Source organism: Strix aluco, chromosome 13, assembly GCF_031877795.1.
Source record: "Strix aluco isolate bStrAlu1 chromosome 13, bStrAlu1.hap1, whole genome shotgun sequence".
NCBI classification, from domain to species: Eukaryota; Metazoa; Chordata; class Aves; order Strigiformes; family Strigidae; genus Strix; species Strix aluco.
The window spans coordinates 1,566,303-1,593,971 of record NC_133943.1 but is presented as its reverse complement, the minus strand read 5'-3'; the positions used below and the strand labels follow the sequence as shown (position 1 = coordinate 1,593,971).

General features: G+C 47.4%; 1 protein-coding gene across 1 annotated transcript; it reads right to left on the bottom strand.

Annotated features, from left to right (window-relative positions):
- Positions 1-794: 794 nt before the first annotated feature.
- Positions 795-16,174, bottom strand: SPRY4 (sprouty RTK signaling antagonist 4). The gene is made up of 2 exons (XM_074838335.1): positions 15,627-16,174; positions 795-5,183 (listed from the first exon to the last, which is right to left on the bottom strand). Exon 2 carries the CDS (start codon positions 5,135-5,137, stop codon positions 4,238-4,240), a length of 900 nt encoding a protein of 299 aa, XP_074694436.1. The 5' UTR covers positions 5,138-5,183; positions 15,627-16,174; the 3' UTR covers positions 795-4,237.
- Positions 16,175-27,669: the final 11,495 nt, after the last annotated feature.

Genomic DNA, 27,669 nt, shown 5'->3' with positions numbered 1-27,669 from the left:
TGCGCGGTGGCTACCACTGACTTGGGTTTTTTTTTTTTTTAATCTCCAGCCCAATTTTCATAGTACAAGTTGAGCTCTAGCCCTGTGGAAGAAGCAGCCTGACTTCAGTGCAGATCTCCCTGGTATATTTTAGAGCTGGAGGGAAGAATTGCTCCTACAAGTGGATAGAGCAGGGTGTTCCTGTGTGTGGAGGAGCCAGCTCTTCCCCGCGGCAGGTGAACTGCGGGATATTTAAACGATGTGCACCCCGCTGAGCCAGGCCGTGGGGCAGAACCACCCCGAGGCCCTCGCCCGGAATAAATCGATGGGGCTGGAGACCATCCCGGCGAGGGGCCGCGTGCTTTTGGGGCTCCCCTCTGGCTGTTGGCACAGGGGTTCACCACCATGCCGGGGGCTCGGGGGTGCCCCGTTCCCCGGGAAGCTCTGCCCCGGCCGCGGCTTTCCCACGCGGAGCTGGTGGCTGAGGTGGCAGCTGCATGGTGCTGTCACAACCCTCGACGGTGCGTGTTGGGGTCCGCGATTCCCGTGTGGTGAGGGGGGTCTGCACCGTGTGCCAGGGTCCCCGGGGCCAGCGTGCTGTCTGTATTACGAGTTATCCCACCCGGGCTCTCACCTCCCTCCATTGCTCCTGGTGTGTGTCGTATCAAATAACTGATTTTGGGCTACTCTCTGCTTGTATTTTTAGAATAATTGCTATAAACATTCTTTGGGATTTTTTTTTAAAAAAAACCACAACAGCCATTTATATATTTAACAATATATATTTTTATATATATATATATAATTTCTAGATCAGTACATTCATCAGTACTTGTTTTCTTCACAAACAGAAGAACTCTTACAATAGTAGACTTTCTAAAATAAATATTATTAAAATAGAGCTTCAAAATAAATATTCTATACAAAGAAAACCTTCTGTGGTAACTTTTCAGGGTGTGTATGTGGTGGGGTGGTAACAGGAGAAGGGGGAAACCTTTATTAGCGTGGGAGGGGGGATACCCAGTGCTGCGAAAGGGCGAGGGCTCATCCGGGTGGGAAAGCCGGTGGCATGAATTTAGTAGCCACTCCTTGTACCCGGTGGGCACTGGGGCGGGGTGGTGGTTTATTTGTCTGCTGATGGTGAGCTCCAGCTGGGGACACGGTGTGGCATTGCCCGTGCGCCGTAAAATCACCCTTTTTGCTTCCTGGGCCTTGGCTCCTGTGTGCGGGCAGAGGACAAACCCTGGCAATGAACCTGCTACAGCAATTAGCAGTTCAGGGCAGTAAAGCCCAAGTGCCCTGCAACCTTCCTCCTCTGGAGCTGCTCTGTGGTGGCACGGCGCCTGTCCCGCGGGAACCTGCCCTCACCCCAACTCTCGCCTTCGTGGTCCCACCCCACCGCGCTGACGCGGCCCAAGAGCAAATGTCGTGTTTGTGCTAACGAGCAGCCGTCCCTCGGGTCGCTGGGGAGGGACCCGACCTGCAGGGACGGGTGGGCAGAGCTGCCCGGGCTGAGGTGACACGGCACTGTGCCCGTGGTACGTCTCAGGGCTGGCAGGAGACCCAAGTACCTTAAAAGGGGATGGGGGAAGAGAAAGGATGGGGGATACAGACATTATTGACCGGAGACGTACCCTCCGCCAGCCCCGTGCCGCGGCAGAGCCCCCTCTTCGGCGGACCCCCAGCCTTTCCGAGTGCTCACAAAGAGCTCAGCGCTTCCCTGCCCTGGGCCAGGAGCTGGTGGAGCAGAATCCGACCGCTGTGCTGGGAGGCTGAGGAGAAGAGGGGGGGGTCACTCTGCTACATTTACCACTGCTCTAACACATCCACTAACGCTTTACAGTCGTCCAGCCCGGGATCGGCTTACACCATAGCAGGATTTATATATTAAAAGAAACCAACAGAGAAATAGTTTACAACTATGTACAATGAAAGTAAATCCAGAGGGGATTGCTGGGTGTATATACATGAGTGTAGATTGGCACAGTGGCGACCACTCCAGCGTTGTATTTGCTTGCAAGGACCATGCATCTAAGCCATGGGCTTTGCTATTGCAGATTTTCAGCACAGATCCCTCAGGAACAGCCAGGGACAGAGGGTCAAAAAGGTAAAACAACCATAGGTGGAGGCCATTTGGATACGTATGGTCCCAATAGAGGAGGGCAGCAGGCAAATACCTCTCCTGCTGTGTCTTCTGGCCTGTTTGCATCTTAGGAAAGTGATTTCTCTTATTAAATACAATACCTTATACATTCAACCAATGGTTCAGTTAGTTTGGGATTGGTTTTCCTTTTATCTTTTCCCCTCCAATTTGTGCAAGGTAATAAATACAGCTCTGGATCCCCCCCTGCTTCCTTCTTTCTGGTGTCCCCATATGGTCAACACAAGGATAAACTACAAGTATCTGGTGACAGACGTAGTATCCTTTTTCTATGATTTATCATATACAAGCTAGCAAACGTTATAAATATAGGAAGTTGTGGGCTTTTTTTTTAAATTCCCCATTCAATAAATATATACAATTAAGCCTAACTAAAGCCCAAGTCATCCAGGTTAAATGAATTCTGACAACAAAAGACACCAGAAGTCCCATCAGTACACTCCTGCCAACCCCTACGCAGCAACTGTATTGCAACCAAGCAAATGGGATTCCTGGAAATGCTACATGAGCTCTGCCTATTGCTTATCTAATTAGAGATGACATTTCACTGTCACTGCTGTGCATTTACTGAGGAAATTTCCTCTAATTAAAAAAAAAAACCAACCCAAAAAAAGAGATTAGATCAGTTTTCTGCATGCAACAAGTACCTACCTACTTATTACAGTGTTGCATGTTTGGACAAAGATTCTTATTTAGCACCTTGTAGTTGTCAAGAGAAAGGGGTTACTGCATCTTAAGGGGTCACTGCATCTTACGGGAATGCAGAACGGGCCTTAGGATGAGTGCACGGATAAAGCCGATGATATTCACTTACTGAAAACCACGGGCACATCTTGAAGTACGCTCTCTTCCCTCCCCTGGCTTTCCCTAGTTTCGTTGACACTAAAATAAACATTAAAAGCATTCTCTACATTTAAAAGGACACATTTTTGTACAGAGGAGGCAAAAGTCGAGCAGCAGCAATAGAGATGGGGGAATGGGCTGTACTTCAAGCAAATGCCATTCATCCCCAGGACAAAAAAATTTAGAAATCTTAATGAGCAAAGAAGAGCTTGTTCCAGGAGAGGAGGTACTCGATTGATATCCCTATAAAAATACACCTAGGTGTATGGTACACTTAGGTTTCTGTGACTTCTTAACAGAGCTTAAAGAGGTTTAGAGAAACAGACACCGAACGTCTTTGCTTTGTGGTGTGAGTTAAGATCCCCTTTGCTCCAGCACTGGGGGTGAGCACACGCGCCGGGGAAACGGGACTCGACCAACAGCCTTCTGGCGCGGGTTTGTACTGTGGATGTAAAATTAATATTCCATTGAGTGAAACCTCATGCTACGGATCGGCTTACAGGCAGGAGGACACGATGTTGATACAACTGCCTGAACACATCCTGCCGCTATTCTTCCCGGGGAGGGAGCAACCCTGCTACCATCTTGCTTTAAAAAGAGGGTCCAAATCAGTGTGGCCAGGTGGGTGCAAAGAAAGCGATAGGCCTAAATGTTAGAAGACCCTTAAACAAATGAACTGTATCTTTACTTCTGGTTCAACATCTTCGAGGGACACAGAAAGCTTTTGAGAAACACGTACTTTGTGTGCAAACGGCCCTTCTAACGGTGTGCGGGTGGGGAAGGAGGGTGCAGGGACTTAACCCGTCACCTTCAACAGGCTGCTGGGAGCAAATCAGAGTTTGGAAGGAAAGTGAAAACAAGAAGCCCACCCTGAATACGAATCCAATGCAGCTTTTTGCAGCTGGGAATGGGTATTGCTTGTGCGGCCGTGCCTGCCAAGCGAGCAGTTAATGGTTCTTGTGGCGTGCAGGCATGGTGAGCAGCCGTCCGTCCGAACCAGGAGTTTTTAAGCAGCTGTACTTCATGATATACATAGGTTTTCAGCCTTCACTTGACATTATTAAGATTCCTCCTTTGGCCCCATCTATTTAAATTCTGACCAGTTCCAAAACCCTGAATAACCCAAAGTGCTTCAGTTTGTGGAAATAGTTGCCTCTGCTTTCTCCGAAGGCAAAAGACTAACGTTATCCTCAGAACACAGGTTATTAAAAAGAGCCAAGGCCACCCCCCTCCGTGGAGCGTCCTCCCAAACCATCAAAAGGGCTTTTCTGGCCTGCTTCCTTTGCTCTCCGGCAGCGCCTTGCAAATGACACTGTTTGTGTTTTTGCATCTGCATCCGGGCCGGCTCACTTGGTCGTAGCATCTCTGGGACAGCTTGACGCAGCCGGTGGCTGGCAGGTAGCAGAGCAAGCAGGGGAGCACCAGGGAGAGGGCACTCATGAAGGACCAGCGGGCACAGCGGTTGGAGTGGGAGCAGGAGCAGGGGTGGTCGGCGCACGTGCCCTCGTCGTCCTCGTTGGTGCAGTGGTAGAAGACGCCCTTGACGAGACACATGCAGGTGGAGTAGTTGACCAGGTTCTGTGCCGAGCAGAGGCACTCTTGGTTGCACACCCAACACGAAGGCAGAGTGCGGGGCAGCGCGCACTCCTTACACTTGCATTTCCCACAGGCTTCGCACAGGAGAAAGTGCTTGTCCAGTTCCTGAGACACGGGTCCCTTCAGGTCCAGGGGTTTGCAGTTAATGACCTTGGGCTGAATGCGAACGGCGCGGGGGGAGGACTGCTCCGCCACGGGCGCCGGGGCCATGTGGTCCAAGAGCCTTTGGTCTGAAGACGTGCTGCTGCTGCTGCTGATGGAGCTGGGGCGCCCGCTGAACGAAATCCAGGGGTGGGTGACATCCTGCTCGCACCGCTGCAGGTGCTGGTTGGTCAGGACCAGTTCGTGGGGGCCGCGGGGGTGCTTCTGGGCTGCCAGCTGGGAAGCGGTGGGGTTGTCGGTGTAGTCGTTCTCGATGTGAGTTGTCTTCATCTGGTCAATGGGCAGGATGGTGAGCGGATGCTGCAGCCGCCCATAGGGGATCCGACTGTCCAGCAAGGGCTGGACCATCACAGAGTTGGGGACAACGGTGATGTTGTGGGGAATCCGGGGCTCCATTGATAAAGCAGTCTGATTAACGGTGAAAAATCTGCTCTTAAGTATCCTGGGGGAAGGAAAGGAGAAAGAAAAGGGGCGGGGGAGAGAAAGAGTGCATCGTTATTGTGTTACCCTGCAACCCCAGCCCAAACAGGGCTCTTTGCTGAGGCTGGTTATTATGCGGAAGGTCTTACAAGGTAAATTTGTGTCCAAGGGAGTCAGAGCACTTGCCCCAGTATAAAGTGCATCACTCCTCCTGTTCCTCTCCCTAACCTTGGCCATATATAGCTCCTCCGGTCCTGGCAGGGCTACTGTTACTGCAGGCTCCTGAAGTGCCTGTTCATCATTTTTACTGAGGGAGAGCACATCTTAGGGTCACCGGTGCATATTCGCATGTATTTCTGTCAGCAAACTGCCTGCAATAACTTATCTAAGGCCTGGGGGGTTTTCCCCAATTGACCCCGATCCTTATAAAAACCTGATGCCAGGTTGTGGCTCGCAGGAGCGTTGGCCTGGTACAAAGACGCTCGGGAGCGTGGGGCTGAGCACTTGTCCTCGCTAACCCGGGATCTGCCTGCGGGGGGGTGGCTTGGTTTCATCGCGGGGGTGTCCCGTCCCCGTCGGGGACCGCTGGTTTCAGCGGCTGCCTTCAGCCCTTCCACGGGAGGCGGCAGCTCCTGCTCAGCAACTCGTCTGGTTGCAGCCCGGGGTGGGAGCGGACGGGTACAGCTCACCGGAGGGCACACACGCGGGTCACGCTTGCCATGTCACCTCCCGCAGGCAATGAGGGACTCCTCTTCAAAACACTAAGTGGACTAATATTTAGCTTAAGTGCTGTTTACTCACTATACTGGCTAAGCCATCTATTGCCGCCGTTTCTAATTTCATTGAGAGAGTGCAATTTATCCTGGAGTCGATCCAAAGATTCAGCAGCGGCGTAGGACAAGAAACCACAGGAAGTAACTAAACTTAAATCAAAGAACGGAAACGACTTGGTTCAAATTTAGAAAGTGCACATTGTTTTCTAGTAGATGTGCCATTTCCTCACGGGGTGACCTTTATTCATAAATAATAAAATGTTGGAGATCAGTTTAAAGAAGCGGTGAGGAAAGCTTCAGAGCAAGTTGCGGGGAGGGGGAGAAGCTTTTGGTGTCGAGAACAAGGAAATAGTGACCAGCTTAAGGCAGTGCCAGTGTTTGTGTTCAGACAAACAAATTAACCTTTTCCAACAGCATGGAAGATTTTAATATTACAGCAGTCTGAAAAAAAGTCAGGAAGAAACTGCATCCAACTTCAACCAAGTCAGACATGAGAAATATGTGTGTGTGTGAGTGAACGTCCGCCTCTCCTGCAAGAGCACATCCCCCCCTAAATTTAACACAATGCTACAGAAATTGGAGCATGAACTAATTATGCATTTTTGGAAGGAGAAAGAGAAGTGCCTTTTTACCCACTGAAAAATGTCACTAGAGCCCACTATTATATTTGTAAATCGTTGCTTTGGTAGATCACTTGGCATTTCAGGGGTTGAAAACCTGCCAGTTCTCCCGAGCTCCACAGGAGAGGCTGATGCCGGGGAGCGGCAGCCGAGCCCGTGGTCCGTGCGGCACATGCTGGCACCGCGTCCCGCCGGCCGCGCTCCGAGCGCCCGCTGCCCCAGGCGAGCAGGACGAAGTGCTTTATCCAGCAGTAATGATGATTATTGTAACGCAGCCCTTATGCTGTTTCTCTTCACTGGTTAAACTTCGCTGTGGGGCCTTAGCCATTCATTTGAAATTTTTGATTTCATTACTCATTGACACCCTGACTTGAGAAACAAGAGAGTTTTTAAAGCATCTATTCCTATTTACTGCATGTAAAAAATAAAAAGAAGCAATGATTCTGACAACTATGGGGCACGCAGAGGGAAAAAAAATCAATTTTCTTTTGTGCACCAGAATCCAGTGTCATGATATAAAAAGTGCTTTGCTGCAAGCCAGAGTTTCGCAAAATAGTCAGTTCTGTATCGGCTAGGTGTTATGTTTGCAGGAAGACTTCACAGCGGGGTTTTTTGGTCTTGTTTTTTTTTAAGGAGAGAGATGCAGCTGTTTTGGCTGCCAAGAGTAAATGCAGCAGAGCTGATATTAGATGGAAGGTAGCTGGAGGAAATGGTGGCACGCTGAACGGCGCTACGAGCCGATCTGTCTGCTCCTTCATGTCACTGGCAGCGCTGCCTTCGTTGCCTCTCCTTAATTTTTAAATAACCTCTAGCACGGGGCTCTGCGTTCTGGCCTGAACTCACTCCCACTCCACAAGTCTCTGGAGTTCGGTCCATTCGCAGTAGGTTTAGACTGGCTCTGTGGAGCATTATGGATTTTCAGGTGCCCCGTGTGCCAGCCCGGGTGTGGAGGAGAGCTGCTTAGCCCCTCGGCAGCACCCGCTGCCTCTGTCGATGCTGATTTTCCCTGACATGGCAGCTCTGAGCTGGGCTGGCACATTGAGGACGTTCTGCATTGCTGGTGGCACCGCCCGGGGACCCCCTTGCCCCGGCACAGGAGGGCAGCAGGCGGGAGGGCAGCCCCCCACCCCCCCCTCCCCCGGAGCTGCACACGGGAGCTGGCATTTGGGCTTGACATTAACTCTGTAGTCACAGAGTCTGCAACGGTCCAGAACGAGCGATGACATCTCATGGAAGTTATGTCATCAGATTAATCTGGAGGAGGTTTATAGCCACGGGCACTCTTAGAACACCCGAGAACCTGGTACACAGACGTGGCCATATGCAGGCAGACGTTAAGGGTGGCTTAATGGAGATAATGTTAATCAGGATTTGGGAGTTAATTATCACAGAAAGGAAATGAACCCTGGACTAAACACCACACTTCAGGATAGTTAATGTTGAAAATCATTCATCATCTTTTTTCATTATAACACTGTTTCAAATTCTTTCAAACGGGCAAACTACTTCTGCAGAGCAAGGGAAATGGAAGCCCTGACATGGGAAACTCAAAGACCCTGCAGATATTTGGGCACAGAATGTACTTGGATAAAGCCCCTGCAGTGAAGACAGCCAAATAAGACCCAGCTCTCCGAATTCCCAGACCCCTGCTCTGGACACAACATCTCCCTTGCTGAAGATCACCTTTGAAACACTACAGACACACACCCTACCAGTTTTTGGTGCTCGTGCTACACACGGTCCTTCAACTTCTGCCCTGCCTTCTCACTCCTGAGCGGAGGGTTTCCGCAGTTAACTGCTCTCACCTTTCAAGCTACTCTTAAGAGACATAAATTTTTGATATTTATGGAATTTTCCAAGGACCACGACTACGTTGCTGCTGATGGTCTTGTCGCCAGAAGTTTCAGCAGTGCAGTAAGATTGCTGGTGACAGATCCAGGTCAAACATCTCGAGTGCTGAACTCAAGTGCGAGCTGGGTGGCCTTTGTTCTGCAGGGAGGCTCTCTTCCCTTGGGATCTGCCCAGGTGACAACAATGACGATATTTTATGGTGTGGTTACTTCAGTTTTTTGGTCTGTGTGCTTCCACCGGCACGTGCCTCGAGAACATCTTTCCCTGAGCTCTTTCTGCTTTAAGCTTTATGTCTGCAACCCATGAAAAGACAGATTTCAGCAAAGGACACTAGGTATGTGCCCACAGCACTCCATCTCTCCTGGTAAAGAGGACTCCAGTCCAGTTCTCAGGTTAAGGACTTGTGCTGGTCAGAAGCAAGTCAAGAAGCCAGACTGCTCCCATGAAGTCTTGCGGCTGAGGTGTGCCTGCCTGGCTACGTGCATGAATCCTGGTGACTTCCCTGGAATATCCTCCAAGACATCATAACTTGACTTTTTTTGGTTGATGGGTTCCCCAGAGGGGAAAAACACAGCTGTGACCAGTCTAAAAGTGTTTCAGGATGACTGGAACAATACAAGCAAGTCATCCTTTGAAACGCAGGCAGTTTGCAGGCAGATAGAAGGACTCCTTGTGATTGTTTACAGGAGTATCTGGTAAGATGTCCGCTCAGCAGCAGGAAAGCTCATTCCCACACCAGAAGCAGGACACGATGCCCTTCTTCACCGCCCCACCAGGAACCATCCTGCACGCAGGGTGCTCGTCAGCAAGGACGACATTGCCTTAAGCAGCAACATTGCTATCTGTCCCAGCCACATCCCCAATCAACATTAATGTTTGGGGTGACCTGGCAGAACTTAAGACCTTGAAAAAGGACAAGAGCCGAAGGGGTGTAACCTTGGGGCTCTTGCACTGACTCTGAAGGCCTGTGCAGGTGAGCAAGGTGGGGGTCAGAGTGGTCAGTTGTGTCGTGTAGTTGCTGGTGTTGGCCGAGATGTTGAAGTGACCTAATTCAGCGTACGGCACAAGGAACTGGCCACTGTGTGTCTGGAGCAGCCGTGGGTTGAAGTGGTGATAAACGTGAGCCACTTTGGTTGGGAGGGAAGGCAAGAAAGACTAGACTGAGCTGTCCATCTCCCCTTTTCTTCTCCCCACTTGTCTGAAGCTGGCTGTGGCAGCCACCCTGCCTAACCAGGAAAGGGATGGTTACTAGAGATGAGCTGCAAATGTCAGACCTCCTAAGAAAGAACATTTCTGCTTGTGGGGCTCATCTGCTGTGATAAGGACGGACTGAAGTTTGTGACACCGGTGTTGTGAACAGATCTGCCCTTTCTGGCAAGGGCACTTGGGTACTACTTGCAGATATAATTGCTCAAATTAAACAGATTTAATATAACAAAATATGTCATTTAAAGAAAATTGTAGATTAAAAAAAAAGAGAAATAGAAGGAAAGATAATAATAAAGTAGAATAGGAGATTTAAGGTAGTTAAGCACCGTGACTTTGCGGAAGATATGACACTCTATGCAGTGGCTTTATTGTCCAATGCACTAATCCAGCCTGACTGGAAATTGCATTTTAATTGAGAAAAATTGCCATACAGAACACTTGTAAACAAAATTAGTTAATCTTTGATCATCAGTAATTACAGACATATTATAGCATTAATGTAGGCACAAATTCACTGGCTGCAATTGTACAGGCAATTTTCTGAAAGCAGACAACAGGAAGAAAAATTCGTGTGTTCTTACACTGGGATTTTTTCATTCTTTAGAGGCAGGTGAAACAGTGAAGTTCTTTTCAAAGCTGACATGTCAGCAAACTCCCATGTAGAGAAAATTTATTTTCCCCCATGCCATCCAGGGACTGTATGGTTGCTCACCACATACAATTTTCAAGTCAAAATACACTTCCTTCCAAGGGAGTTAAAATTGGATTCAAAAGTCCAGTTCATAAATGTGCTGCAGTGCTTGTTTCATCTCTTCATCAAGATATTGCCAATTTAAAATTACTATTGTACTAGATAATTACAAGTCCTAAAGTTGTAGGAAACCAACTGTTATTTTAAAGTGTTTTGGTATTATTTCAGACTCAAAAGCTTTGTAAAATTCTTTAGTCATATGAAATTAAAACAAAAGTGATCTTATGTTTTAACAGAATTTTGGACTTGCCTACATCATTTTATAGAAAGCTACCTCCTTGTAGGCAATTCTGTGAGAAACCCCCAAGAAAGCTCATTCAGTCTTCAGAACAACTGTTGAAGCTATAAGGTTCTAGTATCTTTACTTTCAAAGTGGAGTTGGATAACTTGTCTTCCAGTTACTGAAAAACAAAATGGATCCTGACTTAAATATCTAATGAGGGCAGAAATATGTAATGTTTATAACTGTCTCAGTTACCTATTAGTTAATAAGTTCTTTCTCATGTTTCACAACACTCTAGACGTATGCGGTAACAAAAGAATAATAAGAATAAGGGACTTAAGTCCAGAATTGGGTCCTGTGTAGAAGCCATCCTGCAAAACCCGGCCCTGGGAAGCGCCAGTGTGACTCTGACACATCCCCAGTGCCCACAGTCCCAGCAAAATCAACAGGAAAGTGGGAAAACGTGCTCTCACCTCCTGTCCACCCAGCACCAGGTACAAGGTACCACAGTTTTGCCCAACCCGTTTCTGAAAGATGCAGAAAATTTCAACGTGAGATGTTGATGCGCAGACATCTGGACTCAGCCTTAAATGTTGTAAAAAAGTAAAGCCCCAAACGTGCTGCTTGGCGCGTGTTTGCTAATAGAGAGACCACCAGTATGGTCAGAGAAGTAACGGAGCCATCAATAACTCTTTCTATCCTTTGTAAGCTGTGTGTACCAGATCAGGGATCACTTTAATGAATTACGCCATAATTACACCTCATGAGCTGTCTGTCCCTTCCATTGGGTCTGAACAGCGCCAGTGTCAGGGAAGAGCCGTTTGCCTTGGCAAACCAAGCCTCCTCCTGGGTCTGCTGGTGCTGGATTGTCCTCTGCGTGCTCTGTAACATCGCTGGTGGCCCCTCTCTTGAGCCTGGGCCTCTGCCCTGTATCGGCCGGGAGCCGCTGAATGTGCTGGGGGTGCAGCACTGCCCATTGCCGTGGCGGTGGGTGCCAGCTCTAGGACATCTGTAATGGTTATAATGGTACTAGGTGGGACGGACAGTAATGGTATGGGAAGAGCTGCCTTCTCCCTTCTAATCATGAGCAGAGTAAAGCAACCTTGGGTTTTCAATGAGAATTTTCCATCACAGGTTTCCAAGAATTTTCCAAGATTGAAGCATCACAAGCTTTCATGAAGAAGGGACAGAAAAATTACCAGAGGGAAATGAAAGGCCAAGCCCTGACTGACGCCCGTGGGAGCCATGGTAAGGCCTGAACTCGCCTGGAGTCTTGCTGTGGGTCAGTGGGGGCGAGGGGACAGACCAGAGACCTCTGAATCTTGTCACCTAACAGCTGGATTACACCTCCTCTTGGTTACTGTGGTCCTAGACCTGTTATTATCCAGGCAAAAGCTGAATTACAGTCTCTGGAAGTGATGTGACATCCCCTTGTAAGATTAACATACAGGTAGCAATAGTTGCAGAAGATGTACTGCAGAAATTTGCTTATTTTCTTTGCTATATGGGACACGTGAATTTCTAAATCGATAGGGCAACAGGAAGAAAACAAAAAACCCACAAGAGAATCTTTACAGATAAGTCTGAATACAGAGAAATTACCGTAATTGAAAACAATATACTTGAAGTAGCATACTGTCAAGGGCGGGCATATATGTCAAGGCCTGCGAACATCAACACTGTTCAGAATTGATGGTAACCAGTGCAAAATTCCTGGGATTTATCACTGCTTTTAGAACATCCATGACTCTTCTCTCTCCTCTGGCGGTTTGGTTACACGGTCTAGAAAACCTTATCTAAGCAGTGCTGTTCACAGCTGCCTCCCGTGCTTTGGGTGGGTGGGCAAGGCTGGCCGTGCTGGCTCCGGCCGGGTGCTGGGGGCCAGGGCTCACCGGCACGTTCCAGCTCCTCCCACCAGCCCTCTGGAAAAGAGGGAAATACCCAGGACACGCGCTGAAATCGAAGCCAGGTGTGTGGTGAAGAGCTAGCCTTGCTATCGGAAGGGACTCGCAGAGGGAAGATCTATAGGGCTTCCTAGGGTCTGTGTGTGCCCAGAGGGGTGGCCAGGGCAGGCGTGGCAGCGCGGGGACCTGGAGGGGGGGAAAGCTGGATGCTGCTGGGTGCTGCCGGCCACGGCAAACGAGAGGGATCGATGAGGGACTCGCTTCCCCCAGCCCCAGCGGAGGAGGAGCTGGTGATAAGGCGACCAGTTGTGCCATTGCCTTTGTTTGGGCTGAAGGACATCCCATCCTCTTGTCCAGACCCCCCAGCAGCGGCAAGGGACACGCTGCTCCCGAGGGAAGTCAAAAGGTTCTGTAAAAGCTTTTAATGAGGGAAGATGACACTTGAAGTTAAAGGAGACCTTTCAGTAGGCACATGTTTTTAATGTGTGATTAAGAATAATATATAATGTTGGAGTTCATTAAGACTGAGTTAGGCTGTCTGAATTTTGAGTCAAGCTGTAAATGCTGTAAAAAAGAAAAAAAAGCACTCTTCTCCATCAAGTGTGCATTAATATTAACAAAATATTGATATTAATTCGTTTTGTTCCCCTCCTTAGCAACCTTACCTATCTAAGGCCAGCTAGAATTTTCTCTATGAGTAACAAGGAAAAAAAAAAATTAGAAAGCTTATTAGGGAAACCTGCCATTTTTAAAATGAGACACTAAATTCTTGCCAGAGCGTGGAAATTCAGAAGCTGGGAAATGAGACCTGTAGACTTCCAAGAAGCTGTCTCTGTCCAGCTAAAGTCTGTTCCTATGGTGCAAGTGAATAAAGCACATTTTGGCCCACTAACATTCAGATCTCTAGGGACTGAAATTTCTTAGTCAAAGCTTTTTATTGGGTAAGAACGTTTATTTTAAGGCCAGAAAACTATGCTCAGATATGATCTATTAAGCTAATGGGACTAAATGATAAACGTATTAGAAGGATTTTATATTTTCTTAAGGAAATAGGTTGTATTGCATTCAAAAAGAATAAAAACCAAACAATACTTGTGCAACTGTTTGCCTATAAAAAGGCAGTTTTAAGTACTGGGCTGTATTTGGGAAATTGTACAGCAACATGATTAATGTTTTTTTTTTTTTTATGGTTAATATTTGGAAAACTATCAGAACTGTGAATTAATTATTGCTGTAGTGTTGCAAGGGTTGTTAATTTTATTTCACTGAAGCCTGATAACAGGATTTTTTGGGGGGAGGGGGGGAATTGCTTTTTGAGACGTTGCATTTCCCAGTATGGTTTGGGAATTAGTCATGATTCCATGAAAACAGCTTTTGTTTTGCTGTTTCAGGAGGAGAACAAATAATTTCTCCCCTGCACATACCTCACAGAGGATTTCAAAAGGACTGCAGTATTCAGAAATAGTCTTTTTAATTTTATAATACCAATGTAGAGTCCCTTCTAGCAACAGAAAACACAGTAGCCCATGGAAAATGGCACATTTATCAATGAGACATCCCCAGTGGGGTTCCAATAACTGAGACCAACCCCTCCTCCTGCTATCATTCATTTTTATATGGAGAAGGGGGAAGCTAGTCATCGGGATCATTGTGATTCTGTGCACAAATTGTAGCTTTAGTCTTTAACCCAAAATAAAGAGAGGAGGGGAAACCCTTAATATTGGGAAAGCTGCATTTCTGCACCTAATTAAGCAGCAATTCCTGAGCTGATTTTGACATACTGTACCCTTAGCATGGTATAGAAGAAAGGTAGCAGCTGAAGAAGTTTTAAAGAATCTAGAACGTGCCTTTTCCACTCTGGATAATTCAGGGATGCTTTTCCTTTTCTCTTTCTTTCCCTCCTTCACCCTTTAAGGAAAAACTCGGGGCTATAAAAGATTTAAATGAAGAAATCAGACCCTTGGTCACTTGAAGAAAAAGAGTGAAGCCTTTTCCTCCTGTGATCAATGCTGATATTCATTTGCACTGCCATTTCCAAGGTCTGCATTTCCAGTCCTGCTTTCCCCCGAAGACCTTTGTGCCTTTTATATGCCCCTTTCTGTTTTTTCCATTCCCTTTCTGATAATGAATTTTCAGAACATGTCGTCTCTAGGCTTGTCTTTCTCCTGTGACGCCAGGACTGGTACCAGAAAATAAAATCCTGGCTTATCTTTGCTACGCAGTTGGTAGAGAAGAGCAGCCAAGACAGGTTTTTCCTCCATATATAATACACTTTGTATACCTTTATGAAATGATTCTAGGTACACATTTTTATTACTTATCTAGCCTTTAAAATGTATAAATCCATCCAGATTTAAAACTGAAGCAACCAAGTGTACAGTAAGGCAGGGAACAGAACAGTGATGGAATAAGGCACTGAGGCCAAAAAAAAAAAAAAAAGGAGACAGTTATATGAAATAACATGCTAAAGAGCAAAGGTCATGCAGGAAAGATCTGACACACCAGTGGCTGGTCCCTGAAGTGTCCTATTATGGAGACAGCTCAGAACTACTTGACACTAACAAGACATAGGGCTTTGGAAAAGAGAGGAAATGCACATAATCAGTTTTCATATTCCAGAGCAAGGAATATCCAACTCTGATTTGTCAGCCCAGGTGACCATATATTTATGCTCCTTTTCTGGGGAAGGAAGAAGGGATGAAGGAGAGGACATCCCAGCAGCAGAAAGCCTGATTCTGCTATAAAACCCTGCAAACCAACCCGACGCAAGTGTGGTGAAACCTGCCTGCCATGTACGTACACCAGATGCAGATGTTGATGAAAGGACACAGAAAAGAGGTGTGAACAAGAAACATGGGAACACAGATGCAAATTCTCAAGAAACGGGATATTCCTTCAGAATGCAAAGTCTGCTTTAGGTCGTGAAGCACCAGGCAGCTACCCACCGTATGTAATTATAGATAACTGCTGCTAGGAAAGTCACAGGCAGGAGTACGCCTGTGATCAGCGATCTTTAAGGGACGAGACAGATACATCTAGGAAGAGCGCAAGATTTTCCCCCGGGGAGCAGGCTTGATTTTTCCACACTTAAAAAACACCGAACGTTCGCTCGCAAACCCAAATCTCGCACTTACTTGGAAGAATTCAGCCACGACCATCTCCCCGCGGGCGAGTTAATCCCAAATCCGAGGCGGACGAGGGGGGCCGGACCTGGGAGAATGCTGGCAGGAGCGGCTGAGAGCTGCGGGAAGGGACCTGGAGCGCGGCGCTGTCAGCCGCGGCGCTGCACCCGCCGCTGCCTGGGAAAATGGCTATTTTATGAATGGGAGGGCAGCGCCCCCTCCTGCGCATGCGCGGCCTCCAGACTCTATGAATGGGTGGGCACCGGGGCGCCAGCGCGCATGCGCGGCTGCCTTTTTATGAATGGGGGCTGGAAAGGGACGTGTGGCGAGTTGCGGAGGACGGATACGGCTCGCGCTTTTTTTCTTTTTTTTTTCTTTTTTTTTTTTTTATGAATGGAGGGCAGGCGCCAGCTGCGCATGCACCGCGCCCCCCCGCCCGGGGCTGGAGGTAACGGCGGCCGCCGCCGTGGGGGGCACCGCGGTCCTGGGGACACACACACACATATACCCCCTCCCACCACTCCCCCCCGGGCTCATCCTGCCCCGTCCCCCCACTTCCCGCCCTCTCCGAGCGCTGCCGTGAGTGGGGAGCAGCCCTGAGGATGCCCCCGGGCACAGCCGGTGCCCCCCCCATCATCACCCTATTATCCCCCCCTTATCCCCCCCTTTCCCCCCCCCCCTTATCCCTCCCTGCCCCGGGATGCTGCAGCGCGCTGTGAAATGGGGTATGGGGGGGTGTCGAGCTGCCGTGTGCGGGTGGAGGTGGCGGGGGGCTTTGGCGACCCCCGTTTTTGGGAGAGTGAGAAGATAATCGTGGTTTTCCCGCATTTGGCCCCGCGGTTCGTGCCTTGCCCACGCGTCGTCGTCCCCCCCGCTCCGACCCCGCTCGCGTTGCCGGTTGCGCGTTTTGCCGCCGGCCCGGTGTGGAAAGGCGAGCAGAAGCCACCGCTATATTTTTTACGTTCTGTATAGGCGACGTGTGGATTGATTTTATGGCTCCTGTCTCTTGGGAAGGCAGCGGGGGGTAGGGTAGAGCCGCCCAGGTCATACCAAACCCAGAGCAGGGAGATGCTCCTGCGCCCTGGGAGGGATGTGATGGATGTGCTCTTCTCAGCTCTGCAATTTTTTCCATGTTTAGCTTTTCCTAAATCCCGCTGGGCCTTGTCCCCAGAGCTCCGCAGGCAGCGGGAGGCAGGCCTGCAGGGCCGGGTTTCCAAATGATCCTTCAAATTCTGCTGTTTGCTGCTGAGCTCCCTGCAAAGCCTTGTCCTCACCTCACGCTGAGAGCCCGCGGTGCCCTGACGTGCTTCGGTTCCCTTCAGCAAATGGAGAATCTCAGGCCTCAGCAGGTCTCTGTGCGCCCTGTCCTCTGGGATCCTCGGAAACAGGTTGCTTTACCCTGAAAATGCATTAACAATGTATTTTTAATGTGTGTGAAAAGTCATCCTCAGGGTACAAACCAAGCCCCTTCCCATTTCCTGCCGTATTTATGACACATATATTTAAAAGCCCACACCACACTGAAAAGAAGTCCGTGTTATTTATTTATTTAGTGCTAATAGGAACGTTGTGTGTTATTGCAGCTACACCCCGCAGAAAAGGTTTGTCTCTCCACGAGTGTCTGCTCTGGCACTGATTGTTCAGTTATGTGTGTGTCTGTCTCGGAGGGCAGAGACCTTTCCCAGCGGGAGCAGTGCTCATGGGTCACAGGCAAATGTGATTTAACAAGGAAAGGACAGGAGACTCTAAAGAACAGCTTGTCTGTGTGGTACATAAAATATTACTAGGCTTCAAGACTGATGCTTCTTTTTGAGAATAAATAGAATATGGTGGTTAAAAATGTTGCTTTGTTATTGGTCATGTTCTTAACAATAAAATGTTGCTTGAAGGACAGGCAAGCATAGAAATTCGATGTCTAGGATTTTGAAAATTGGTGAATAAATGGGTAATGGAAGAAAATGCCATTTTAAAAGGAGCTTATATAGAATTAAAAAATAAAAAATAACATCTCACTGTATTTAGTGCTGGAAACCAGCTCAAAGCTGAGAGACTCAAATGCCTGGGGAAAAAAAAATCTGCTCTGATCCCATCATTTTCCAACAGTAGCACACGCACAAGTTCTGAACCTTGCTCTGTGTTTTGCCGGTGTGCTGTAGCGCTGCAGCAGTGCGAGTTGAGCATCTCCCAATTGAAGGCTTTTACGTGTGGCTGCTGGGTTCTGTATTTCGGGGCCGACACGCACGGGGGAACTTCTTCGTGCAGGACAGGGAGCATGTCCCCGCGAGACCCCGGCTGCCTGTGTGGCAACTGCAGACCCTGACGTAGCAGCAAAGGCGGCTGACGCTGTAATTATGGGGTAGTTACAGGCAAGCCCACCTAGACAGTATGCTCTTGACAAAAGCCCTAGCAATGAAACCAAAAAGGGGAAATAAAAATCATTGTTTGTGTGTATGGAGGGGTAGGAGGAAAATGGGGTCTGACCATATGGTTCTAGGGAGAGAAAACTGGGAGTGAGAAAACTCAGCATGTTGCTAGTATCACTGCGAATTGTATGAAACCTGTGTAAGCTTAGCATTCTAAAATGGTAAATCTTTGAGTTAATTCACCTCTTTTTCCTTCTGCCTCCATCCCTAACACATATTTAAAACATATCTGACTATTTCTTCCCTATGGACAGCGTTGTTTCTTGCTAGAGCTCATCACCTTTGCTCTGCCCGGGTGCGTAGGGCTGCTTTGGGCTGGATTCCTCCAAGCAGCCGTTCCCGTTTGCACCGGCAGGCCCTGCTTTGGCTCAGGATTCAGCAGCTGAGCTGTGGGTCACTGAAGCAAAATCCCAGCGCGAGGGTGATGTGTTGGATCTCCCAGCTCTTCTGATTTCCCTCTGCAAACAGGAGGAGCCGAAGAGGCACACGCCGCCGTGCTGGGGCGGGGTGTGCGCGGGAGGGCTGGCATCTCCCCTCAGCCCTGCCACCCTGGTGCTCTGCTCTGCCCCTCAGACCTCCCCGTTCTTCTCTAAAAAGGAGATTGTTCCACTGCCCGTGAGGGCGAGACTGTCCTTGGAGCGAGGGCTCTGTGGGGTTGATAGAGTGCCAGGGAGGAGCGTCATGTTATCATCGTGGGATTCTGGAAGCTGAGGCTTTAAGAGAAATACCACTGATCCTGAGACGTGTCATATGTTTATATGTGTTGGCAGTACCACTGATAGAGAACTCTACATTCCTTTCTTCTGCAGGAAATTAATTACTTATTCATTTCATGCACATTTAAACCCTGAAATGGCTGTAGATGTTTGAATGTGATTTCTTCCCTGGGATGAATCGTGGCGCTCCCAAAAATCATGTGGCCTATAAAGTAAATACTTTGATTTTGTTCTTGCATATCCTTGGAAGAGCTGAAGAGTTGCCTGTGCTTTGTGATAGAGGCTACGTCCTATCTTCTGTAGGGCTTTGTGTTACTTTAACTGTCAGGTTCAGGTCATATTATTTGTTTTGCTGAAACTGTATGAAGCAGCAAAATATTTGTCCAGCCAATATAATACTGCCTCTTCCTGGAACCTCCAGTATCTGCCTGTTTCTTTTCCTTCCCAATGAGGACAGAAAATACTTATTGTCATCATCTAGCTAAACGCTTTGGAGTCACCTTGTGTATGTTCTGCAATCAGTAGAACAGCTATGATTATATGCACGGTTCAACCCAGAGTTAGTTGTTAGAGGTGCAGATTTGGCTGTTCGGATGGAAGCCAAATGTGGAGAGGTGCTGAGACAATTCAGCTTTGGATGGCTGTAGCCAATACAAAGAACTGCTCAGGGTTTCCCCTTTTAAACCCTGAGCAATAGAAGTGCCACCATCCTCCCTCAGTGCTCCGCTTGGATTATTGCTGCTGCTGCTCCCCAGAGTGGTAACGGTTCAGGTCTTGTTAGTACTGTGTAAAGCATTAATTTAGCAGCAGACTACAGTAAGGTGACATCCAAAACGGACGTTTTGTGCCCTACTCTGTTAACCACGGGTGATTCTGCATGTTATTAGTTACTGTTTGGAAAGCCCTGAGAGTTTTGGGTACGTACCTGCTACCACCCTGCTAAAATAGTGGTGCAGGATAAAGGCCCCTCTCAGCGTCACCTGGGCAGTGCTGAGCCGGCACCTCTGCTGCTCGTCCCCCGGGACACCCGTACAGCGTGGTCACACGTCAGATACGCATCTGGTCATGTCCCTTAGAGGTGTTGTGCCTCGCAAGGCCATAATCTACCCCCAAACAGATCAGATATCCAAGTCGTACGCGTGTGCCTGGAAGAGGGGAGCGGGGCTGCTTTGGAGGACGGGGTTTGTTGGTGTCCTGCTCCCAGTGACAGCTGGAGAGCAGTTTTCTTCCTGACCTCTGGCAGCAGGAGACGACGTTGCGTGAAGAAACCGTGTGTGTAAGTGAGCACTGAACAGGTAGCCACAGATACAGAATATTTCAGGGGCTTTCACACTAAGGCTGTGTAGCCTGCTCTGTGCAGCATTCACATAACCTGCCTCTGAAAGCACACAGGGGTTTCGGGGGTCAGAAGCTGGTTTGCCCTAGAGGAATGTGTGTTACTACCTGTGTTTTTGAGGTTATATTCCTTATTCCCTACCTTTAAAAAAAGTTCCCCTTACAATCAAGCATGTTAAATGGAACATACACTTCTTCCTCTGGGCTTTCAAATTCGCGCTGTTCACAGTCACAAAATTGTTGTATAAAGATTTAACAAAAGGCTGAACCTTGGGCCTTGGTCAGAGGGGTCAGGCTACTCAGCCAAACTTTCTTCTTTTGAACTGTGCTCCCGCCTGCCCGGCCCGAGGGAGCTGGGTCTATGGTGGGTGTCTGGCAGTCACCGGCAGCTGGCTCCTGGGCTGGCCCTGGAGCAGCTCGCCTTGGAACGTGGCTCTCCAGATCTGCCTCTTCTGCGAGTGTGGGCTGGCAGGTCTCCAGGAAGGGCGTGTGTGTCTTGGCCAAAAGCTGGCGGTTTAAGGAAATGCATGGTTCCTAATCTACCATCAGAAAAAAGCAAATATGCAGGCAATTTAGTGAAGTGAAAGTGCAACCCCCTGGGGAATGCACAACTTGTGCTTCTGAGACATTCCGAATGTGTAGCCACGTTCTGTCTTAAATCTTTGGTCACTTGGCATTTTACTATCTTTAGGCTGGATCAAGAGCAGATGTGTCGACTTTATCTGCTGAGGTTTTCATGTACCTCCAAATCCTTTCTGGCTGGTGTTTGTAGGCTTACGGTAAGTCAGCGCGCAGGCAGCGCTCCTGCCTGAAGAAGTAGCTAATTCCCTGTCTAAACTGATACTGCACGTGGAATTTTCTAATTTGCTGGCAGTGGTCTCAAGTTATTACAGAAGTGGTTTTTAAACTTGGCCTTGCCTCTTGAAACCAAAGGGTGCCCTTATGGGTGGTTTTGCCATCTGTTGGTGGTACAAGGAGCAGAACTTTTTCCTTCTCATTATTTACTTAATCATTTCTGTGTATGTTGTAAGGATGGAAACTGTAGATTAAATTTCTTATTAAAAATTAGGGAAGGCAATTTCAATTTTTTCTTACCTAACTCTTAGAAATAGTTCATAAAACCTGAATAACTGGATCTTTATCTTTTAATCCACTGCGATGATATGCCCCTTGCATGGAAGTGCATTGCTGCGAAATCCATCTAGAGCAGCATCCTGTATTTCTGATGTGTTTGATGCTTGTGATGCTTCTAGCTATAGGCAGGGTAGGAAAAATTAGGCCCACTGATAAATTTATTGACGAATTGTGACAAATATTTGCCATACATATGTCAGATAAGTTGCTTGGATGTTGCTGTAGGAATTCTCCTCCCCTGCCCAGTTACTGTGCTTGGTCTATCATGCCTGGAAATAAATAAGAGAAGGTAGATGTGGAATGACAAAAATGTTGGCAAAACAGTGACTGCTACGTTGGCGGTGGCATCGTGGGCTACCAGTCATGGCCTGACCCAGGTCTGTGTCGAGGTGCCAAATAGAAATCAGGTTCTGTGAAACAGAAATGAGGTGCTGCCAAACAGAAAAACAGATGCCAAACAGAAAATAGAAGTGCCTGCTTTAGATGCAGAGATATTAGGCTTGGGTGCAGCTCTTGCAGGGCCGTGTTTGCAAGCTTTTGAGATGAGCCAAATCTGGGAGGATTGGAAATGATTGAGCCAGTTGATCTCCTGTGAAATACCCCTTCTTGGGAGCTCCGTTTTGGGTTGCACCCCCCCAGCCTCGTGGGAGGTAAGAGGAAAGCCCACCGCTGTAACCCAGAAGGGGATGGACAGACGGATGGCTGTCGAAGCAGACCCCGTATTTCTGGTGGGTAGAGGCGAGTGCTGAGCCCATCCTGAGCTTTATCTTGCTGCCTTGAAACGCCACAGCACGTAGCGGGGCCTCTCCCCGGCAGCCAGGCTCCCCAACACGGGGGCAGCACATCGCCTCTGCTTCTTATGAAAGTACTTGGTGAAGTTTGTAATCCACCCTGGAGGTGACTAAGTGGCGTTATCTCTGCTATAAATGAAGCTATCGCAGTTGTCCGCTTCTGCGGCACAGATGAAAGGTCTGGGTTTCCTCCTCTCTTATCAGGCACCTGTTGTACCCAGACATTACTCACATCCTTTAAGTCACATCTTGTTTTGCATAATTAACACCAACTGGGCTTCATTTCCTTCCTTCCCTTGCAGTCTTGCTCTGTGGCCTTACCTGGCTTTGGAAACATTCAGTGTTATTTTTGAATTTTAACACAAGGGATGGAAATCAGCTTCAGCGTTGGGGGCATCAGCTCATGAAAGATGAGAATATTTTAGTCTGGTATAAGGGAGGCTCTCTAGTCTTGAACTGGTGCTGTCTGTGGTGGGACATTCTGTACCAGTTCCTTATGAATGGCTTAAAAAAAAAAAAAAAAAAAAAAGGCAGCAAGCCTAAACAGAAGCCCGTGCAGCCATCGCTTGCCTCAGTTGGGAAGTTGTGCTCAGAAAATGGCAAATCCTCTGTCTGCATCAGTTTGTGCTGCAGAGGACGGTGCTGGATGTGCCCCAGGATGATGGAGAGCTGTGTGACGCACTCCGAGGAGGGTTGGGATGGTACCAAGGGGAACCCCAAAGTGTGTGTCACTGTGGGTTATTTTCAGGTGATTTCTGGCACTGACACCTGGCTCCTGGCAGCACAGGGTACACGCAGGGTTTGAGGCAGGAACTGTGGTGCCAGCACTTTTGTTTGCTGCAGGAATTCAGGATTCACTTTTGTTTGGTGATTCACTTCAGCTTTTAATAACTATTGACCTGGTTTTGCATAATAATTTGGTGTTTGTGAACGATTGTTGTAACTGAACCTACACCGTTAACTAAAACATGAGCTCTGTGAGGTAGGATAAAAGTGTGTAAAGTTAATGGTAATGAGGGGTTTGGAAAGATGGTCTACGTGAGGAAGACAGAAAAAGAGATTCTTCAATGGGGAGGAAAAAGGAGATCCTGAATAAGCAAAGAGCATCCAGGGTGAAAACTGTGTCTGTCCTTCCACATCCCACCAAATCACTCGTGATTTGCCCTCCCTCCTGAAAACACCAACAGGAGCTCTCTTCTTTGCCTCTGGCAGGCCTGTTTCTTCCTTCACTTCCACTCAGATTTGGTAAAAGCAAGAAATAAAATGTAATTCTTCTAGCTATCAAGTCAAAAGTCAGCATCAGAACTGACCTTTCTTCTTCACTCAGGTATATTGCTTGGCAGCATAACAAGCTCTTGCTAAACAGCTTCCCTTGTAAAGGGGTTTTCACAAGCTGTGCTTGAGTTTGATACCGCCACTCAATGGCAAAAATTATTTTATTATTTTTTCTTATGCACTTCAATCTGTATATATAATATTTACCTTCTACTTCAGCATGGTATGTTAGGTGGCTACCATAGAGCAGAGCAGAACCACATTATTTTACCTGTAATCCCAAAGAATATCCAACTGCTTAATATTAAAGTGACAGGGTGATGCTATTTAAATCACCTGGACACCAGTTCACTGGCACTGATGCAATAAAATTCTGAGGTGGGTATTATTGGGATTATTGGGCTCTAAGTTTGTATACAAGGGTTTTTTTGATGGATTGGGCATTATAGTTCTTTATTTTTTGCAATTGTATCTGACTTGTCTGGCAACTTTAATTCAGCCTGAGTGTACTGTCCTTTGCACTGGCTTTTCAAAGTTTTGCTGGTTTGAAGATGTTTTTTGATTAATGTTTGCTGTGTGCTGGCTGTCTCTTAGTCTCAAAATCTGAACTCTGTGTATCAGAGCAATTTGCTGTTCACTGGGATAAAAAATTCCATTGAGGTAAATGCAAATTCTGAGGTCGGTACCTTACCAGAATACAGATTTTAGACTGGCTGTTCTGCATAACTGCAGTTTGCACAAGTAGCAATCCTTGGGGTAGAGAGGAGATATGGCCTGGGTGCACTGAACAAACAGGATTCTGAAGCTGCTGCGATCGTTCCTGCTGTCCAACTGGCAGAATAACAGTGCTTGTTATCAGGCAGCCTCTGTAAATCTGAGATATGGATTTTCCCATCACAGGCTCCAGGCCTGAAACTGGATCCACTCAGCCTCCGCGGAAGGGCTGTGGGTTATTTTCTAATCTATAGGGCTCGGTCACTTGACAGTAGATCGGTGAGGGCCCTGTGGGAAATATTTCCAGCTGTTTCTGATTGAATAGATGATCTCAAGGACCATAAATTGTGATTATCTCTATTTTTTTTTTTCCTGAATATTTATTTACGGTTCAGGTCAATAATCTCCAGAAACACAATTCTGCTTACAAACGAAATTCCTGGGCTACATTCCCAGGCATTCCCATGTGACTCGAGCATTTTTAGTAACAAAGTGAACAAATGCAAACATATTTCCAGGGCAGCGGAAGCGTTGCCATTTGCATTCTCTCCGAGCGCCTGGGAGCCCTGGCCCCAGGTCTCCTGGAACAGGGCAAGGAGGAGGTCCCTTCTGCAGAGCATCCTGCTCGGGAGGGGGCTTCCAATTGAACGGCTGGTCTGCTCAGGACAGGCACGGGGCCCTTGGCCATCCTGCAACTTCATAATGTCCACGTCCCCACTGGACACGTGCCCACGGCTGCGTGGGGACGCAGGAGCACAGCGGGCAGGGGCCACGGGGGCAGCCTGGCCCGCCCAGGCTGTGGTGGTGGTGTTTGGCCCAGAAGGTTTTAAGAAATCTGCTCCTGAAGTACCCCAAATGGTGTAAAACCCCTCCTCGAATCTGCCCAGCTGCTGCCAGATGTGGCTGGTGCCCTTGAAGGAAGGTGGTCCCCCGGCATGGCAGAGCTGCTCGTCTCTGTCGGGTCTGGAACAGCTGGGGGTTGTTCTTTCCTGATGGATTTACAGGCTTGTGATAGCTGGTATATCTATACTTTTTTAAATGCAAAAGAAAAACTGATGCTACCAGCCTGTTACCTGCTGGCACACCTTTCTCAAACCCTATCACTTTACTTGTGACTAAGAAAATGAATTTTCATGTGGAGGAAATCGTGTTCCCTGCCTCACAAAGCAACATTGTGGAAAAGTACTGACATTAAAAGTCATGGTGACTATAAAGCAGTGCTTTACGAGCCTTTTGGTGTTTGTATTGCTATAGCAGGCCAGTTTGAGCCTGAAAAATCCAAATATTGGGATTGTTCTCACTTCTCTGGCACCAGTGCATAAATTATTGACAGCAGCCTGAAAAAATGTTGCATCCCTGAAACCCTCGCTAGTACTCAAGTTATATTTTGATTAGAAGAAGCTATAACTCTCTCCTAAAAAGCCACGTAATTTTTCACTGCAAGGCTCCATTTAGAAATGATGTAATTAATGAACAGCAAAGCAAACACTTAAATATCAGCGGTTTTTTTGCACATATATTACAATGAAATGATCAAAAGCAGACAGCAAATCCAAATCCACCTTTATTTTGGCAGGAATAAGATCTATATCTTCCACCCGATATAGACAGGGGTAGTGGTCACTAATAGAATAGCCACACTGAGTTGTATCAGGATAGTTACTGTTACGTTCTTTTTCTTTTTCGTTCTGTAGAATTGAGCTTTCCCTGAATAAAGTCTACAGCAAAATGATCTCTGAGATCTCTTCAGTTAAATAATCTGCTTTCAGCTTTAAAATATTTTTTTGTGGGCAATTAGTTTTGATTTGGTGGGTAAAATGTTGGGGCTGCTTCTTTAAAAAAGAGCTGAATCCTACAATGCAAATGTATAAATCACTTGAGCTCACAGCTCTTTGATTGCCAAGGCACCACTGATGTTTCTTTCCTGTTGCATTTCTGGGCTTAAGTTCGTGAAACTTGTAGCAAAGAGGAACATATTTAATTCTGGTTTAGCTACTGCAGTAGTTAATGGTATTTCTATTTACTAATTCTGTTATTTTTGAGATTAATAAGGTTTAAAATGCGAAAACTTCGCTGGAGATGGTGTCTGTACGCTGTGGCTAGCTAGGTGGCTGTGCTGATGGAAAACAATTGGGATTTTTTTTTGGGTGTACTATAAAACCAATTGTAGCTCTTTGCTGTTTCCCCAGGATTGGTGATGATTAACTGCATGTTTTAACCACAGCTCCTTTGTGCTCTGTAACATTCATGTGGTTTGATGCGGCTCCTATTTTCATCCCCATGCAGTAATTTTTAACTGGTTTTGATTTTGATATGATGTGTATCTATAACATGTATTACAGTAGAAAAGGATGAAACACAGCATTTCATTAATGATTTATAACTTCTGAAGTAAGCTGCAAGCTAAAATGCTCCTCCAAGTTCAAGTTCCTTCAGGAAGGTGACGTTGCTCGAGCGACTGGCGCGAGTTTGTTCCGAATTAACGTTTAGTGTGAACTTTCAGGCAGGTTGATGGGTGTGTGTTCCCCCTGGATCGCCCTGGCTGGGTGATGGGCAGCTTTGCTGTTGCATCCTGCTGAAGGAAAGCCTCAGACAACGCATAAACCAAAACACCCCCTAACAAAGAGGTGCCAAGTCAACGTCCCGCTTCTGAACGGTGGGAGGGGGATGCCTGCGCCCATCCAGCTTCTCGCTCGCCCGCTGAAGGCTCTGCCTTCCCCAAAGCTTTTTCCAGCTGTATCTGCTACTCTCATGAATTATCTCGCCTCTTCCAGCCAAGCTGGCTTTAGCACACAGTAGCTTTATAGAAGGAAGCCCCACAGCACGCTGCTGTTCTTGGTTTTCCTCAACCTCCGACGGCTTGGGGGGGGGGGGTGGGGGGGAGCTGAGTCGCTGTTGGTCTTGATTTAACTCATCAGATGATTTTACAAACAAGAAATGAAACTAAAGCACCCAAGGCATCTTGTTTTCCTCTGGGGGATCTATTCCCTTCTCCGGAAGGGCTGGTGCAGGGGAAGCCCCCGGCCCCCATGGAGGCTGTGGGGCAGGGGGGCTTGTGCCTCACCCCCAGACCCACATATGGAAGGGGGGGTCTGTCTCTCCCTGCAGGGTCAGCTCTGATCCCCCTATTTTCCATCCCTCATGGGTTTACTCTTCCATAGGGTATGGCAATAGAATAAGATTAACTCAGCCCTTCCCTCTTTGAAGTATTGCTGGGTACTACAGAGTCACATACTTGTATATAATTGCCATATTCTAACACTTAAATATTTTCCTGACTAATTTCCTCCCATCCCTGCTTTGAAAATACCCAGATTATATCCATTAAAAGTTATAGACTGGAAAATATATGATTTCAAAGGAATTTTTTTTTAACACTTAAACCCCACTTTTCTTTGTGGCCTTAACCTGTTACCATTCACAGAATTACTGGGGTTTAGTGTTTTGTGGGGGTTTTTTTTAGCTTTTTTTCTTTAAAAACCAGCACCCCTAATGTTGTATATCAGAATGTTATGACAGTTCTGCTGGGCTGAGTCCAGCAGTCTATGCTCTGTCAAAATACCCATCAGTTCCTGTGGTTTTGCCTAATTAATGGTGCAGTAATGTGGAAAGTTAAAACAGCAACAGAAAGAAAAGTAAATGTTAAATGATTTGCCTTTAATGGATC